This window comes from Cnephaeus nilssonii, assembly GCF_951640355.1.
Source record: "Cnephaeus nilssonii genome assembly, chromosome: 17".
In the NCBI taxonomy this organism is placed as follows: Eukaryota; Metazoa; Chordata; class Mammalia; order Chiroptera; family Vespertilionidae; genus Cnephaeus; species Cnephaeus nilssonii.
In genome coordinates, this window is record NC_137088.1 from 29415800 (window position 1) to 29434764 (window position 18965).

At 40.0% G+C, this 18965-nt stretch overlaps 1 protein-coding gene across 5 annotated transcripts in view; it reads right to left on the bottom strand.

Moving 5' to 3' along the window:
- Positions 1–18965, bottom strand: part of STAG1 (STAG1 cohesin complex component) — a gene marked incomplete at its 3' end in the record, with an annotated part of 343841 nt that overhangs the window by 207032 nt on the left and 117844 nt on the right. For all 5 annotated transcript variants that reach the window (XM_079794806.1, XM_079794805.1, XM_079794802.1 and 2 more), the window contains exon 4: positions 6871–7035. In XM_079794806.1, the coding sequence (XP_079650932.1) occupies positions 6871–7035 (165 nt within the window). The remainder of the gene's footprint in view (positions 1–6870; positions 7036–18965) is intronic.

Below are 18965 nucleotides of genomic sequence, written 5' to 3' on the forward strand. Positions count from 1 at the left end.
TATCATCATAAAAAAGTAATAACATATACTTCACTGGAGTCCCAGGAGGACAGAGAAAAAGGTATAGAAAGCTTATTTAAAGAAATAATAGCAAAGAACTTCCCAAACCTGGAGAAAGATTTGGACATCCAACATTATGCAGCAAATAGGTCACCTCAAATCTTCAATCAAAAACATACTTCCTGCCCTAGCCGTTTGGCTCAGTGGATAGAGCATCGGCCTGGGGACTGAAGGGTCCCGGGTTCGATTCCGGTCAAGGGCACATGCCCAGGTTGTGGGCCTGATCCCCAATTGGGGGCATGCAAGAGGCAGCCAATCAATGATTCTCTCTAATCATTGATGTATCTATCTCTCTCCCTTCCTCTCTAAAATCAATTGAAAAAACACACACACATGCCCTGGCCAGTGTTGCTCAGTGGTTAGAGTGCCGCCCAATGTACCGAAAGGTCGTGGGTTCAATTCCAGTCAAGGGCACAAACCTGCGTTTGGGGCTAGTCCAGGAGGTAACTAATAGATGTGTCTCTCTCACATTGGTGTTTCTATTTCTTCCCCCCTCCCTGCCCCCTCCTACTCTCTATAAAAATCAATGGAAAAAATATCCTTCTATGAGGATTAACAAAACAAACAAACATTATTCTTCAAGATACATAAGAACAAAACTCTCTGAACCAAAACTAAAGAGAGAATTTTAAAGCAAGAGAAAAAATAATTGTCTCCAAAGGAAACCCCAATAAGGCTATCAGTGTATTTCTCACCAGAGACCTTACAAGCCAGGAGAATGGGATGATATATAAGCATATAGTCAGATTCTGAACCCCTAATATAGTAAGTGATATGGTGCTCTGTTAACTACCTAATTCTGGTATAATTGTTGAAGAAAAAAAATATTAAAAATACCTTCAATAGTTTGTTAATGGATACACAATATAAAAAATTACTGAAGGGAAAACTGAGGGGAGAGAACCAAGATGGCAGCATAGTTGCTGCCTCTCACAACCACATCAAAATTACAACTAAAAGGCAGAACAACTACCACCCAGAACCGTGGGAAAGCTGGCTGTGGAAGTTCCACAACTAGACAGGTGAAGAAAGTGCATTGAGACTGGTAAGAGGTGCGGAGGCGCGGAAAGTGCTGGCACCTGGATGTGCTGCTCTTTTAATCAGGAGGGAGATACAAGCTCCCACTTGCTCTGAACTACAGTTCCAGGCGAGACTCTGGGGGACCCAGACACATACGGGGAGAAACTGGACTGTCTGACATCAGGACAGGAAGGCGAGGGCGGCTTTCTCTCAGAGGTGCTTCGAAGCTATCATTGTTCCTGCGCAGGGGCATGGGACATGGAGACCCGGGACACCAAGACCCGGGGGCCTCTCCAATGCAGGGCTGACTGGCAGCAATTGCTGTTTGCTCTGCCCTGGTGATTCCCAGAGACCCCGCCCCACCCAATTTACAACCCCACCCAAGCTGTGTGCATCGGCTTTTGCATATGAATGGCCTGTCCTTTCTCCGCCTAAAACCTGTCAAACTGCACCTGGGTCAGAGATCCCCAGAGCTTCCAAAAGAAGGTCCAAGGCCTGGCAGCAGCAGCCTGCCTTGCTTCACAGCTGGGCCTCGTCTGGGCACTTCCAAATCCCACACAAAGAGAAGGAATCTGCAGATGTCTCTGAAGCTGCTGCTGGGCAGCCCCAGACAGTGGCTGACCTTGCACCTCCTTGGAGATCCAAGAGCCAGTGTACCCAGTGGTCAGAATGAGACCATACCAGATTACAACTCTTCACATCCATAAGAGACACACTCATGGGGCAGACTCAGTGAGCACCAAAGCCCCACTGAAGCAAGTCCTGCCTCATAAGGGTGTCTCCTGCGTCAACAGATCTTCCAGTGTAGACACAGCTGGTCATCACAGCTAATTGGCCTGGAGGTCAATTCCTCCCAGTGATACCAACAGCAATCAAGGGTTAACTACAACAAGACTGTGCAAACAGTCCACAAAGGGTTGCACCAGGAGCGTCCACCTCAGGTGACTGGGGAGGCTGAGCCACTGGGCTCTATAGGACATCTACCAAACAAGGACATCTACCACTCTATCAACTCAAGGAGACTTAGCAGCTACCCAGTACATAGAAACAAACACAGGGAAGCAGCCAAAATGCGGAAACAAAGAAACAAGTCACAAATGAAAGAAATGGATGAAAGCAAAATACTGGATACAGAGTTCAAAACCATGGTTATAAGGTTAATCAAGAATCTTCTAGAAACCTCTGAGAAATTTAGTGAGACCCTCAAGGATATGAAAAAGTACTAATCAGAAATTAAGCATACACTGACTGAAATAAAGAATAATATACAGAGATTCAACAGCAGACTAGAGGCTCCCAAGAATCAAGTCAAAGATTTGAAATACGAAGAAGCAAAAAACACCCAACTGGAAAAGCAAAAAGAAAAAAGAATCCAAGAATATGAAGATAGTATAAGAAGCCTCTGGGACAACTTCAAGCATACCAATATCCGAATTATGGGGGTGCCAGAAGAAGAGAGAAAGCAAGATATTGAAAACCTATTTGAAGAAATAATGACAGAAAACTTCCCCTACCTGGTGAAAGAAATAGACTTCCAAGTCCAGGAAGCACAGAGAACCCCAAAGAAGAAGAATCCAAAGAGGAACACACCAAGACACATCATAATTAAAATGCCAAGGGCAAAAGACAAAGAAAGAATCTTAAAAGCAGCAAGAGAAAAACAGTTATCTACAAGGGAGGGAGTAACCATATGACTGTCAGTGGAGGGGGGGGGAAAGAGGAACATCTGTAATAATCTGAACAATAAAGATTAAAAAGAAACAAACAAAAATGACCGAAAAACATAAAAGGGAAGGGGAATAAAAGGGTTCTTTTTATATTTAATCAAAGTTGAATTGTTATTAGCATAAAACAGACTATTATATGTGTACTAGTAGCCCGTTTGCACGAAGATTCGTGCAATAGACCTTCATTCACCTGGCTGCCTGCACCAGTTTTCTGCCCGCACCGGGGACCCAGGCCTTGGCTGTGGCCACTGCCTTCTGCCTTCTTTCAGGGTCGGGGCTTGGCCTTGGGCAGTGGCCTTGGGCTCGGCCGCACCCAACATCCCTGCTAAGGATCGCAGGAGCCGACCCCCAGTGGTTTCCTGCGATCTGTGCAGGCTCCCCGCTGGTGCCCGAGGCTTTCCTGACCTTGGGCTCCGCGGCACCCAGCGTCCCTGCTACTGATCGCAGGAGCCGACTCCCAGTGGTTTCCTGCGATCCTGTGCAGGCTCCGCCACACCCCAACGTCCCTGCAACGGTTTCCTGGTGGGCGTGGCTTGGTTGATGGGCGTGGCTTGGGCGTAGCGAAGGTGCAGTCAATTTGCATATTTGCCTATTATAAGGTAAGATATGCACCAAACATCAGAGCACCTAAATATATTAAGCAAATACTAATAGATGGGATAAACAGACCTCAATACAACATTAGGGAACTTCAATACCCCACTTTCAAAAACAGATCATCCTCCTATATAATAAAGAGGTAATGTGCAAAATGATCCTCACGCCCTCACAAGATGGCTGCCTACGGCCAGGCTGTCAGGGGGATTAGTGAGGGACAACCAAACGACTGAACAGCAGGCTGCGTGGGGTGACCAGGCCGGCAGGCAGGTGAGCAGTGGTCCAGGATTGTGAGAGGGATGTCCAACTGCCAGTTTAGGCCAAATCCCCGGGATCGGGCCTAAACCGGCAGTTGGACATCCCCCAAAGGGTCCCAGATTGGAGAGGGTGCAGGCTGGGCTGAGGGCACCCACCCCCCGTGCATGAATTTCATGCACCAGGCCTCTAGTATAGAAATAAAATGAAGAAAATGTTGGGTTTGAACCATACATACTTCAGAGCAAATGGAACAGAACAAATGCTGAGCATTCCATCCAACAGATGCAGAAGACACATGAAAAATTCTTCAGGATTAATCACATATTTCACAAAACAAGTTTTAGCAAATTTAAAGCTGAAATCATATTAAGTATCTTTTCTGACCAGAATGGTAGAAACTAGAAATCAGTAACACAGAAAATTGAAAAATCGCAAAATGTGGAGATTAAACAAAATGCTACTGAACAACCAATGAGTCAAAGAAGAAATAAAACGGGTAATCAAGAAATGCTTTGAAACTAACAAAATGGAAGCACAACATATTAAAACCAATTGAATACTGCAAAAGCATTTCTAAGAAGGCTACAGCAATAAGTCCCTATATTAAGGAACAAAAAAGACCTCAAATAATCCACCTCACTATACACCTCAGAGCACTAGAAAAAGAACTAAGCCCAAACATAGCAGAAGGAAACAATAAAGATCAGAGGAGAAATAAATAGAAAAGATCAATGAAATTAAGAGCTGGATTTTTGAAAAGAAACAAAATTGCCCAACATTTAGCTAAACTTACTCAGAAAAAAAGAGGACTCAAATAAAATCAGAACTGAAAGGATATTATAAATTGATACCACAGAATACAAAGTATCATGAGAAGCTAGTATGAACAATTATATGCCAACAAACTAAACAACCTAGAAGAAATGGATGAATTCGTAGCAACAAACTATGACTGAATCATGAAGAAATATAAAATCTTAACAGACTGATTACTGCTATGAAGATTAAATCAGTAATCAAAAACCTCCCGAAAATAGAAAATGCCAGAACCAGATGGTTTCACTGGTGAATACTATCAAATATTGAAAGAAGAATTCATGCCAATCCTTCTCAAACCAATCTCTTCCAAAAAATGAAAGAGGAGGAAACCCTCTCAAATTCATTTTATAAGGCCAGTATTATACACATAACCAAGTCAGATGATACTGAATGGAAAGTATAGATGTAAAAATTCTCAGCAAAGTATTAGCAAGCCAAATTCAACAGCACATTAAAAGAAGCATTCACCATGATCAAACAGGATTTGTTCCTGGGATGCAAAACTGATTCAACATATGTAAATCAATAAACGTGATATACCACATTAACACAAGGAAACATAAAAATCATATGATTTTCTCAGTAGGTGCAAAAAAGCTTTTTTTTTGTTTTGACAATTGCAACATGATATAAAACAGAGTACCTAAGAAATATACCCAACCTCAATAAAAACCATATATAACAAACCCACAGCCAACATTATACTCAGTGATATACTAGTAAGGTTGAAAGCTTTTTCTTTAAGATCAAGGACAAGAGAAGAGTTAACACTTTCACCACTTCTGTTCAACAGATTACTGGAAATCCTAGCCACAGCAATCAGGTAAGGGAAAAAAAAAAAGGCATCCTAACAGGAAAGGAAGAAGTACAATAATCTCTGTGTACAGATGATATAATCTTATATATAGGAAATCTAAAAAACTAATCAACAGATTTAATAAAGTTGCAGGATACAAAATCAAACATACAGATAACAGTTGTTTTCTATATTAAATTCAATTGTGTTTCTATACTGAATAAAATTTAATAAATTAACATTTAATATAAAAAAATAATCTGAAAAAAAAAATGGGCAGAGATGCCCGGCTTATGTAACTCAATGGTTGAAGCCTTGACCCATGAATCAGGAAGTCTCGGTTTGGTTCCCCCCTCAGGGCACATGCCTGAGTTTTGGGCTCGATCCCCCGTAGGGGGTGTGCAGGAGGCAGCCAATTGATGATGCTCTCTCATCATAGATTTTCTATCTTTCTCCCTCTCCCTTCCTCTCTCTAAAATCAATAAAAACATATTTTTTACAAAAGGGCAGAGAAACAGAATAGACAGGTTCTGCAGAAGACATACAAATGACCAAGAAGTACATGAAAAGATGAGCCAACATCACTAATCACCAAGTAGATACAAATCAAACCCATAATGAGATATCACTCACACCTGTTAGAATGACTATCATCCAAAAGAAGAGAAATAATAATTATTGGTGAGGGTGTGAAGAAAAGGGAATTCTGGTAAACTGTTGGTGGGAATGCCAACTGTTAAAGCCACCATGGAAAACAGTATGGAGGCTCCTCGAAATATTTTGTAAGTATAACATAATTTAGAAGGGAAATTTATTTGTGTATTTCAACATCACTTGAGTTGTAGTCAGAGAACAAGGTCAAGTATTCCTTGATAAAATATTTCAAGATTTTCTTTTTATCCTCAATATTCTGCAGTTATACTGCACTATTAATAGCTATGTCATTATTTTCACTTATCTTGTTCATAGAAGCACAATTTACAATAGCTAAGATCTGGAAACAGCCCAAGTGCCCATCAGTAGATGAATGGATAAAAAAAGCTGTGGTACATTTATACCATGAAATAATATGCAGCAGTTAAAAAAAATAATCTCTTACCCTTTGAGACAGCATGGAGGGAGCTGGACAGTATCACGCTAAGTGAAATAAGTCAGTCAGAGAAAGACAAGTATCACATGATTGCACTCATATGTATAATCTAAGTAACAAAATAAACTGATGAACAGAGTGGATCCAGAGACACAGAAGCATGGAGCAGAGTGCGGAATCTCAGAGGGAAGGCGGGGGAAAGTGGATGGGTGGGAGATAATCAACCAAAGACCTGTGTGCATATATGCAGAACCATTGGACACAGACAACAGGGTGCTGAAGGCCTGGGGCGAGGAGCGGGGACAGGCTGGAGGGGGTCAATGGGGGAAAGAGGGGCATATGTAATACTTTCAACAATAAAGAATTTTATAGAAAAGTAGAATTATAAATTTCAAAAAAGAGTATATAAAATGTCAATCTATATACTAACAAGTTCCACATAAATTATTGACTATTACTTTATATTGACTATTATAAATAAAATAAAAACACTTAAAATTTACCTGCATTGCACTTTTCCCCAGTTTCACCACTTCAAATAATGTGACAGGCTCCCCTTCACCATTCTGTTGAGGGTGCCCATTAGCTCTTCCACGGCCTGTTCCTCTAATACCAGCTTCAATTCTACTCTTCTCTCCTGGAGATTTTCGAGGTTTCTTATTTGTAGACTGAATAAAAAGATGAAGAAGAAAAAAAAAAATAAATGCAGGCATACTTTGCTTTAGGCAGAATGATCTCAAATTATGTGTAATCCTGTGAAAGGTAGTTAGCACTATACTTTACTAAAGGCAAGAAACATAATCTAACCAAAGGAAGATTTACAATTTGTTTTCAGTGATAAAAAAGCGCAAACAGCAAAGCATAAGTTAATTTATATAAGGCATGAAAATAAAGTTAAAGAAAAAGGATTTAGTATTTTGTACAACAATAATGGCAAGGTTGAACCTTTTAACCATGTCCCCCTCTTGACATATCCTTCTTTGTACCCTCCTCAATACTCTCCTTCTTCAGAAACCCTGCTCAATAAAACTACTTGGAAATACTGTATATTCGACTTTTACTTAAGTGCACAAGTATTTCCTAGCCAGTCATGCAACAACTATATATTTGAACATATTAGGAACCCCTCTAGGTACTGGAAATATGGAAATAAGCAAAGTAAATATTCCTGCCTTGCTGGAGTTTACATTCTTCAATTAACATCCCATCTCATGCCCCAAGTTTTTGAATTTTTAAAATTGATTTTAGAGAGAGGGAAAGCAGAGAGTGGGGGAGGAGAGGGAGAGAAAGGAAAAGATGGAGAGAAACATTGATCTGTTGCCCCATCCATCCATGCATTCATTATTTGGTTGATTCCTGTGAGCTCTGACAGGGGATCAAACCTGCAGCCTTGGCATATCATTGATTCTTGTATGTGCTCTGCACCTTGGAGGACAATCAAACCAACGGAGCTACCTGGCTAGGGCTCATGCCACCAGTTTAAAAAAAAAAAATCAACACTAACTACCACCTTACCTATGCCTCACCTTTAGAGTGAAGGGTAATTTAATAGAATTGCTTCCAGTTGCTGTTATTATTTGCATAAATTTAATTTATATATAAACTCATCATGGCTGCTGCTTTGCCAAACTCACCCATGAAATTAATGTTGTTAATTGTAATAAATATTTCTTGAAACTCTCAACAGGCCTCATAATATCTTCCTTTCATTTCAGATACCTTCTCCCTTCCTACATTCCTTACCTGTTTAGTGTTACCTTAGGTTTCTCTTGAGCAAGCATGTCAAACTCGCAGCCCACAACGAATATGTTTGCAGCCCAACGAACATAACGGTATGTAAGAAACGTTTTAATAAAAATTGCATAACTAAATTTTTACAATATCCTATTATACATAATTATTAGTAACATCATTCGCTAATGACTGATTACCATAATAGTGTTGCATTCATTTCCCTTACGTGCCTTAGGTGCAGGTGCACCATTGCTCTCCACTAATACTAGCAGCAAATATTTTAGTAGCCGATTGCCACGTCGTTAGTCTTGGACTGACTTGTTTGGTGTACGCAACAGCAAATATTTCGCTTTCAGAGAACAAGAAAAATAGGTTTATCTGTGTTACGCTTATTAATTTGTGCAGTTATTCAGTGTCTAGTCAGTTAATGTTCAAGAAAAAATATTAATTTTTATTAAAATGTTCTTATTTTATGTTAATGATTACTCATTTATTTCAGCCCTTTGTATTCAGCATGTCTGTATCGAAATAAACCTATGTTTCTATGAAAATTGAAGCTTTTAACAAAATCTCAGACATATGCCAAAAGAACTTCTTCACTGACACTACCCCTAGGGCAATGGATGCTAAAGAGAAAATTAACAAATGGGACTACATCAAAATAAAAAGCTTTTTTACAGCAAAAGAAACCATCAACAAAACAACAAGAAAGCCCACTCTATGGGAGAACATATTTGCAAATGCTATCATTGATAAAGGTTTAATATCCAACATCTACAGGCAGCTTATGCAACTTAATAAAAGGAAGATAAATGATCCAATAAAAAAATGGGCAACGGACCTAAACAGAATATTTTCAAAAGAAGACAGAAGGAAGGCCAAGAGACACATGAAAACATGCTCAAAGTCACTTATTATCCGAGAGATGCAAATCAAAACAACAATGCGGTACCATCTCACACCTGTCAGAATGGCTATCATCAACAAATCAACAAACAACAAGTGTTGGCGAGGATGCTGAGAAAAAGGAACCCTCGTGCACTGCTGGTGGGAATGCAGACTGGTGCAGCCACTGTGGAGAACAGTATGGAGTTTCCTCAAAAAACTGAAAATGGAACTCCCATTTGACCCAGTAATCCCACTCCTGGGAATATATCCAAAGAAACTAGAAACACCAATCAGAAAGGATATATGCACCCCTATGTTCATAGCAGCACAATATACAATAGCTAAGATTTGGAAACAGTTTAGGTGCCCGTCAGCAGATGACTGGATCAGAAAACTGTGGTACATCTACACAATGGAATACTATGCTGCCATAAAAAAGAAGGAATTCTCATCATTTGCAGCAACCTGGATGGAATTGGAGAACATTATGCTAAGTGAAATAAGCCAGTCAATGAAAGAAAAATACCACATGATCTCACTCATTTGTGGATAATAAAGAACATTATAAACTGATGAACCAAAAAATAGATACAGAGACAGTAAAGCATCAAACAGACTGTCAAATTGCAGGGGGAAGGTTAGGGAGAGGTGGGGGGGGGTTAAGAAATCAAACGAAGGACTTGTATGCATGCATATAAGCATAACCAATGGACGCAAAACTCTGGGGGGTGAGGGCATGTATGGGTGTGGGGTGGGGGGGGGCAATGGTAAGATATGTACACATATAATACCTCAATTAAAAAAAAAGAAAAAAAAAGAAAAGAAAATTGAAGCTTTTGTTTTTTGTGGCCCACATAAACTTAAACTTTATTTGGCCCATGTCAGCCTTTGAGTTTGACATGCTCACTCTTGAGCATCTGTTCTTCTCAGTATTTATATTCTCTTTTGAGCGATTTATTGTCATAATAGGCCTGTTCAGTTATTAATTTACTAGAGGCCCGGTGCATGGATTTGTGCACATTGAATGGAAATTAATTAGAAGGTGGCTGGTGGGATGGAACTGGGCGAGATGGGCTGGACACCCCCTGGAGCCAACCTTCCACAGTCCCACCCAGGCCAGCCACACCTGGGGCGGTGCCGGGGCTTGAAGGGCATCTGGGGAGTAAGCGGGGTTCCTCCGGCAGGTGAGGTCCCTTGGCCTGGCCTATGGGGTTCAGGTCAAAACCGGCAGTCTACCATCCTCCGAGGGGTCCCAGAGTACTAGAGGGCACTCTGCAAAGTTGCTATCACTTGGCAGCTCCTGCGTTGAGCATCTGCCCCCTGGTGGTCATTGTGTGTCATAGCTACCGGCCAGTAGGCCAGTCGCTTAGGCTTTTATATACACTGAGTGGCCAGATTATTATGATCTCTGAACACATAATAATCTGGCCAGTGTGTGTGTGTTGGGGGGGGGGGGGGCGGGGGGGAGGAGACATGGGTGGTTGGCCGGCCTGCCTGCTGGTCGAACTCCTGGTCAAGGGGACAATTTGCATGTTAGCCTTTTATTATATAGGATTATATCGGATATACACTGAGTGGTCAGATTATTATGTGTTCCGAGATGATAATAATCTGGCCACTCAGTGTATATAGATTGCCCCTCACCTCCAAATCCACCCTTATTTGTCCCACTTTGTGCTGAACCCTGTAAACATTTATCTTTTGTCATCTGCTACAGTGTTAGGCTTTGTAACTAGAGGGCACTGGAGGAATACTACAATGCATAGCATGGAGGGGCTTCTCCCCAGCTTACAGTACCTGTTCCCTTCATTTTCCATTCCTGTGTTCTTAGTACACTTTCACTCCTGTTAATACATAGCCTTACAACCACTTTTGTGTGTGGATTTACACACAATGAGCTTACTGCTTATTTAATTATATTATTTAGAAGTTTTATATTTATCCCCTCAAAATGGTGAAGACAGTACAGAGAATTCCCATATACATCACATCTAGTTACCATTTATCTGATACATTTGCTACAATTGAATGAACCAATACTGGTACATTAACAAAAGTCCATACTTCAGATTTTCTTAGTTTTTGCCTAATGACCTTTTTCTTTTTTGAGGACTCCGCCCAGAATAAATAAACTACTCTTGGCTGTGACGGTTTTTAGACTTTCCTGATTTTTGGTAACCTTGACAGTTTTGAGAAATTACTGGTCAGGTATTTATGCTTCTCAACTGGGTTTGTCTCTTGTTTTTCCCATGACTAGACTGGAACTGTAGGTTTGGGAAGATGTGAGAGATAAAATGTTACTTTTAAGTTCCTCATATCAAGAGTACATATTATCAACACAATTTATCACTGTTAATGTTGACCTTAATCAGTTGGTTGAGGTGATGTTTGTCAAGTTTCTCCACTGTAAAGTTACTTTTACTCCATTTTCCATACTATACCATTTGAAACAAAGTTACCACAAGCACCCACATTTCAGGGATGGGAAATTATACTCCATCCCCTTGAGGGAGAAATATTTACACATATTATTTGGAATCCTTCAGAATGGGAGATTTGTCTATTCTCAGTTATACAGTTAATCATTCATATTAATGTGGGCTAATCAATATTTATTTTATACTTTGGATTATAATTCCAACACTATTTTATTTTCTTGTTCAACTTGTTTCAGCTTTGGCCATTGGGAGAGCTTTAGTTCATTTCTATGTCTATTTGACATATTCCCATCAGTATGTGTGTGTGCACGTGTGTGTGAATTTTAAACAATCTATATTCATAAAATTCACTCTTTTTCTGTAGAGTTCAATGGGTTTTAACAAATGCATAGTGTTGTGTATGCATGATTCTGGTATCATAGAGAAAAGTTTCATCACCTTAAAAAATCCCTAAGCTTCATCTATTCAAACTTCCCATTTTCCCTTGACAAACACTAAAATTTTTTTGTCATCACTATAGTCTTTTAGACTCAGTCATATAATTGAAATTACACAGTATGTGTAGCCTTTTCAAACTGGCATCTTTCACTTTAATAATTTGCACTGAAGAGTCATCCATGTCTTCCAGTGGCTAAAGAGCAAATTTCTTTCTATTTCTAAATAATATTCCATTGTATGGATGTGCCACAATTGTCGTCCCTTTACCTAATAATGGACATCTCAGTCTCCATTTTTGGTAATTAGGCATAAAGCGACTATACACACACACAAGGTTTTGTGTGGATGTTATTAACAAAGCAGTATAAACACTTAGAAGGATGATTACTGAATCATATGGTAAAATTATTTTTAGCTTTGTACGAAACTGCAAAACTACTTTCCAAAATGGCTGTACCATTTTGTCTATCCACCAGCAAAAAATAAGAATTCCTGTTCCTTCACATCCTTGCCATGAAATTGGTATTGTCAGATTTTTAAGTTTCAGCCATTCTAAGAGATGTGTAATGATATCTTAGAGTCTTAATTTCCAATTCTTGAATGACATATTATTCATTCTTATATGTCCTTCCAGAGACATTTAAACATGATAAAAAAAATGCAAAAGTAAAATTTTTAAAAGACATAAATAAATGGAAACCCTATCCCATGTACCTAAATTGGAAGACTCAGTATTGTTAAGATGTCAATACTACCCAAAGTGATCAACAGATTCAATGAAATATCTATCAAAATCCCAATGACCTTTTTGCAGAAATAGAAAAGAAAAAATTTATTTAATAGAAAATCTCAAAGGATGTTGAGTAGCCAAAACAATCTTGAATAAAGAACAACAATGAAAGACACACACACTTCCTGATTGCAAAACTTACTACAAAGCTATAGAAATCAAAACTGTAGTGCTAACATAAAGGCAAGCCTAGACTAATTGAAAAGAATAGAGACCCCAGAAATAAACCCTCACATACATGGTTAAATACTTTTTGACAAGAGTACCAATATTATTCAATGAAGAGTAAAAAAAAACAACAAACAAACAAAAAAGCCCCACAGAATAGGAGAACATATTTGCAAATCATATATCTGATATGAAATCAATACCCAGAATATATAGAAAGCCTCCTAAAACAACAAAACAACATATCTGAAAATGGTTAAAGGACTCATTTGAACAGACATTTCTCCAAAGACAAGCAAATGGCCAATAAGCACATGAAAAGATGCTCAATATCACTAAAAAATGGAGAAATGAAAATCAAAACTACAATGAGATGCCACCTCATACCTATGAGGGGCTATTATCAAAAAAAGAAAAAACAAGTCTTGGCAGATGGCTACTATCAAAAAAAGAATGCAAGTCTTGGGGAGGATTTGGAAAAATTGCAATTCTTGTGCACTGTTGGTGAGAATGTAAAATATGGTACAGCTATTGTGGATAACATTATGGCAGTTCCTCAAAATATTAATAATAGAATTACCATGTGATCCAGCAATTTACACATGTGAGTATATATCTGAAAGAAATGAGAGTCTCAAAAGTTAATCTGTATAACCTTATGCCCTTAGCAACATTGTTCATAATAGCTGAAACTTGGAAGCAATTCATTGGTGGACGGATAACCAAATGTGCTATACATGTACACTGGAATATTAATTCAGTCTAAAAATGGAAGAAAATTATGACATAGGATACAACATGGATAAACCTCGAGGACATTATGCTAAATGACGTAAGTTAGTAACAAGAAGACAAATAGTTTGATTCCACTTATATCAGATACTTAGTCAAAATCATAGAGCCAACAAGTGGAATGGTGATTGCCAGAGACTAATGGGAGGAGAGAATGGGGAGTTAAGATGAAGATGGATGGTGGTGATGACTGCACAACATTAGGAATATATTTCATACAACTGAACTGTACACTTAAAAATGATTACGTGGGTTAAATCTTACATGTATTTCAACAATAAAAAATTGAGGGGAAAAAACAATTTAAAGAAATGAAAGCAAGACCTCAAAAGATATCTTATGCACAGATGTGCATCATCTTATTTTCATTATCAATATATTTTGTAGTTAATTTATATCAAGATCTAGAGAATGTCTTATTCTTTTCTAAAAGCTACAGTGCTCCACAGCAGAGATGTATGTTACTTTAGCCATTAATTTGTTGATGGACATTTATTTTGTTTTGGACCTTCTATTATTACAAATAATAATAATACAACAAATAAGCCTGTGTATGTTTAGGAATGTTTGCGTGTGTAAAAGTAAAATACCCATAATTCTCATACTCAAAAGGCTTTTAGCATTGGTTATAAATGTGGCAAAAAATATAGATAAAAAACAAAAACCCATTTGATCTTATCTAGGTTCTATCTATAATTTCCCCCATTATCAGAAGAGTGATTTTCCTAGTACAAATCTAGACGGTGATATACAGTAACTAGTGGCCTGGTGCACGAATTCATGCACATTGAAAGGAAATTAATTAGAAGAAATATTTTAATATTGCTATTTGTCCTTTATAATAGAAGTGTCAGAGATGAAAAATTAGAAAAATTTGTATGAAAATAACAAATTAATAAATAACATGATATAACAACAAAGACATGATATAAAAACAACATTGATAAAAACAATGACTGATAAATTGATTAAACTTATTCTAATATCTCCTTGTATACCACAATAAGAGTAAAAAACACTTTCAGAGTGCTTGACTAATTTCCCTTGGGATGAAGCATTTACAACTTTAACTTTAATATCACACGCTCTTCGAACTTGAGAGAAAGCAACATATAACTGACCATGTCTGAAAATGGATTCAGGTAGAAATATTCCTACTCTGTCTAGATTGGCGCCAGCGAGAGCTTTATATGTATTGTGCATGTGCGAGTCAATGTTTATTTTTAAATTGCCAGTGTGCGTCACATGTACCAGCCGGACAGTCGGTCGGACAGACATGGTCGGTCACTTAGCCTTTTTTATATATACTAGAGACCTGGTGCACGAAATTCATGCATGTGTGTGGGGGGGGCACTGTGTGTCCCTCAGCCCAGCCTGCACCCTCTCCAATCTGAGACCCCTCGAGGGATGTGCGACTGCCCGTTTAGGCCCGATCCCACCTACCAGGATCGGGCCTAAATGGGCAGTCGCACATCCCTCTCACAATCCAGGACTGCTGGCTCCCATTGCTCGCCTGCCTGCCTTCCTGAATGCCCCTGACCACTTCTGCCTGCCAGCCTGATCACCCCCTAACCACTCCCCTGCCAGCCTGATTGATGTCTAACTGCTCCCCTGCCAGCCTGTTTGCCCCCAACTTCCCTCCTCTGCCAGCCTGGTCACCCCTAACTGCCCTCCCCTGCAGGCTTGATCCCCCACCAATTGCCCTCCCTTGCAGGCCTGGTCCCTCCCAACTGCCCTCCCCTGCTGGCCTGGATCACCCACAACTGCCCTCCCTTGCAGGCCTGGTCCCTCCCAACTGCCCTCCCCTGCTGGCCATCTTGTGTCCACATGGGGCAGCCATCTTGTGTGTTGGAGTGATGGTCAATCTCCATATTACTCTTTTATTAGGATAGAGGCCTGGTGCATGGGTGGGGGCCAGATGGTTTGCCCTGAAGGGTGTCCCGGATCAGGGTGGGGTTCCCTTGGGGCGTGGGGCTGCCTGGGTGAGAGGCCTGTGGTGGTTTGCAGGCCGGCCATGCCCCCCGGCGACCCAAGCGGCGGCCCTGGTATCTGGGATTTATCTATTTTCTACAATTGAAACTTTGTAGCCTGGAGCAGAGCCAAGCCTTCTGCTCGCTCAGTGGCGGCAGGGGATTTATTTATCTTCTATAATTGAAACTTTGTAGCCTTAAGCAGAGGCCTGGGCTGGCCAGGGTGTGCAGAAAGCTTGGCTTCCTGCATCGCCAGGGAAACCCAAGCCTCCCTCCTGCTCTCTCCATGGCCAGAGCCATCTTGGTTGGGTTAATTTGCATACTCGCTCCTGATTGGCTTGTGGGGGTAGCGAAGTGATGGTTAATTTGCATATTACTCTTTTATTAGATAGGATATACTAGTAGTCCTGCGCACGAATCCGTGCGCCGGTAGCTCTCTGTGGAGCCTGGCTGCTCCGCGCCCGCTGCCCAGAGGCCCATCCGTGGCCAGGCTTGGAATGCTTGTCTCGTCACCAGGGCGAGGATGCAAGCATTTTGTGCCCCGGCCTGGCCAGAGGCCCATTCATGGCCGGGTGAAACGCTTGCCTCGTTGCCGTGGCAACGAAGCAAGCATTCCGCCAGGCCATTCACACTGCCCACTCTCAGTGGCCACCTTCCCCCACCCCCAAGACTGGGGGACTCCGGTGGGGCTGAGAGGACTGGGCGCCATCTTGTGGCTATGGGCGCCGCCATCTTTGTGATGGAGGGATGGTTAATTTGCATATTACCCTTTTATTAGGTAGGATTATCCATTTACTCCAGGGACTAAAGTCCTATCCTTGAATCCCAGGCCACAACAGTCTGGTTCTTTACCAAGGGAAGATGATGCAAGCTCAAAAAGGCATGATGCAATGACTCATCCCTTGGACCCTCCTACTCAAGAGTGCTGCCTATGCAAAAGATAAGCTTAGGTGGTGGCATCAGTTGAGACGGCATTTACATTTTACTTGTCCTTTCATGCTAATGAAAACAAGAAAAGATACTGGAAAAATAGACAAAAATCCCCATTCCCCACCGCAGTGACCTTGGTTGCGGGCACATCCCCAGTGGGGTGTGTGTAGGAGGCGGCTGATCGATGTTTCTCTCTCATCAATGTTTCTAACTCTCTATTTCTCTCCCTTCCTCTCTAAAAAATCAATAAAATATATTTTTTTAAAAATCATAGACTAAGGTGTAGAAGTAGGAAAGCACAAGCCATGTGTAGAAGGACAAAGATATGCATCTGACTGAATAAAAGGCTATCATTAGGGAAACACATAAAATATTAGGTGTAAGGTAAGTCAAAAGAACATTCCCTAAAACAAAGACACTTCTTGCTATTTGAACAAGTTTTTGCAAAGGTCAACCTGGCACCCTGGCCGGTGTGGCTCAGTTGGTTGGCGGGTTTGATTCCTGGTCAGGGCACATATCAAGTACTGGTTCGATACTTGGTCAGAGCACATGCCACAGGCAACCGATGTTTTTTTTTAAAAAAAGTCAACCTGGCAGTATTTAAAAGGATGTAAGGGAAAACAAAAAATATTAAAAGTAGAGACATAGTAGAAGGAATTACAGAGAAGACACTGTGAAATAAAATTTCATCAGATCTAGAATCTCATTAGATATAGTAGAGAGGGGAAGAAACTTTGGAGGAGGAAATTCAACAGTGACTCATGTTTTAATTCTGGGTTTCTGGAAAAATTTTGGCATGTTTTAAGAAAATTAAGGAAGTCAGAACTAAAAACAAGTCCGTGGAAGAAATGCTAAATATAATTTAAGAAAATAAAACAAAGCTAACATTAAAAAGAAGAGAGCATAAAAGTCCAACTGATAAATACATTTCCAAAAGTGACCATGAAGTTTAAGCTACAAAAATCATTTTATAAAAATATTTGTTTCTTAGAAAAATAAAAATAAAAATTGGCCTAGAAGATGATAAATAGGCCAATTCAGAAAAGAAACACAAATGATCAATATTTCAGAACATAATGATGAAATTTTATGCCACTTAGAAATTAGTAAAGATTTAACAGTATTAACCAAAGGTATGATAAGCAATGCCACATACTGTGCTGTGTGAAAGGCAAACCATTTAAGACACATTAAAAGCTTTCAAACATATGGCATACCTTTAGACTACCCAATCCATTTTTAGAAATGTAAGATAAAAAATATCAATGGCTCTAAAAAAAAATTTATTTGCAAGCTAGTTTATGCAAGCATGGTTTAGATTAGTAAAGAAATTTTAATATGAATGTTCAATAGGGGATTAATTTGATACAGAATACTATATACTTACTAAAAATTATGTAGAATATTTAAATGATATTATAAAACTCACAGTATTCTAAATATAAGATCCAAATAATTTGTAATATTCACATTTTATAAATTCACCTGCTAATCTATCCTCCTCCTGATACTCATTGTTAATATTTTATTGTGTAGTCTCCATTTTCTTTCTAAATGTATGAATATAAAGGCATAAAAATAAGTATTTAAGAAAATAAAACAAAGCTAACATGAAAAAGAAGAGGGCATACTTCTACTTATTTACTTCTCCTATTGAGTCTAGACAAATAAAATCTATATTAATAAAAGGGTAATATGCAAATCGGTCACGACGCCCTCACAGTAACGACTGAACAGCAGTCTGGGGTGACCAGGCTGGCAGGGGGATTAGGGAGGGACGACCAAACGACTGAAGAGTAGGCTGTGTGGGGTGACCAGGCCAGCACGGGTGGCAGTGAGGGGCGACCAGGCCGGCAGAGGGGGGCAGTGAGGAGCGACCAGGCCAGTGGGGGTGGGGGGGGCAGTTAGGGGCAACCAGGCTGGCGGGGAGGGGGGTGGCAGTTGGGGGGCGACCAGGCCGGCAGGTTGGGCAATTAGGGGCAATCAGGCTGGTGTGTGTGGGGGCAGTTAGGGTTGATCAGGCAGGCAGGCAGGTGAGCAGTTAGGAGCCAGTGGTCCCCAATTGTGAGAGGGATCCCGAATTGGAGAGGGTACAGGCTGGGCTGAGGGAACCCCCCACCCCCGTGCATGAATTTCGTGCACCGGGGCTCTAGTAGTTAAATAATGTTGAAAATAGAAGTGCTAATTCTCACATAAATAGAACAAGAGTAAAATATCCTTAATAAAATATTAAACCAGGGACTAAAGATCAGTTAAGCTATAGAAGTACTGATTTATATGACAACTATAAAGGAAGTCCTGTATTGAATCCTGAACCATTTCTTTTTCCTTAGGGCATTACCTGAATAAATGGCAAAATCTGAATGAAGTGTATAGATATGGTTAGTATTACATAAACATTTTTTCCTGATTTTCAAAATTGTTCTATGGCTGCGTATAAGAATGTCCTT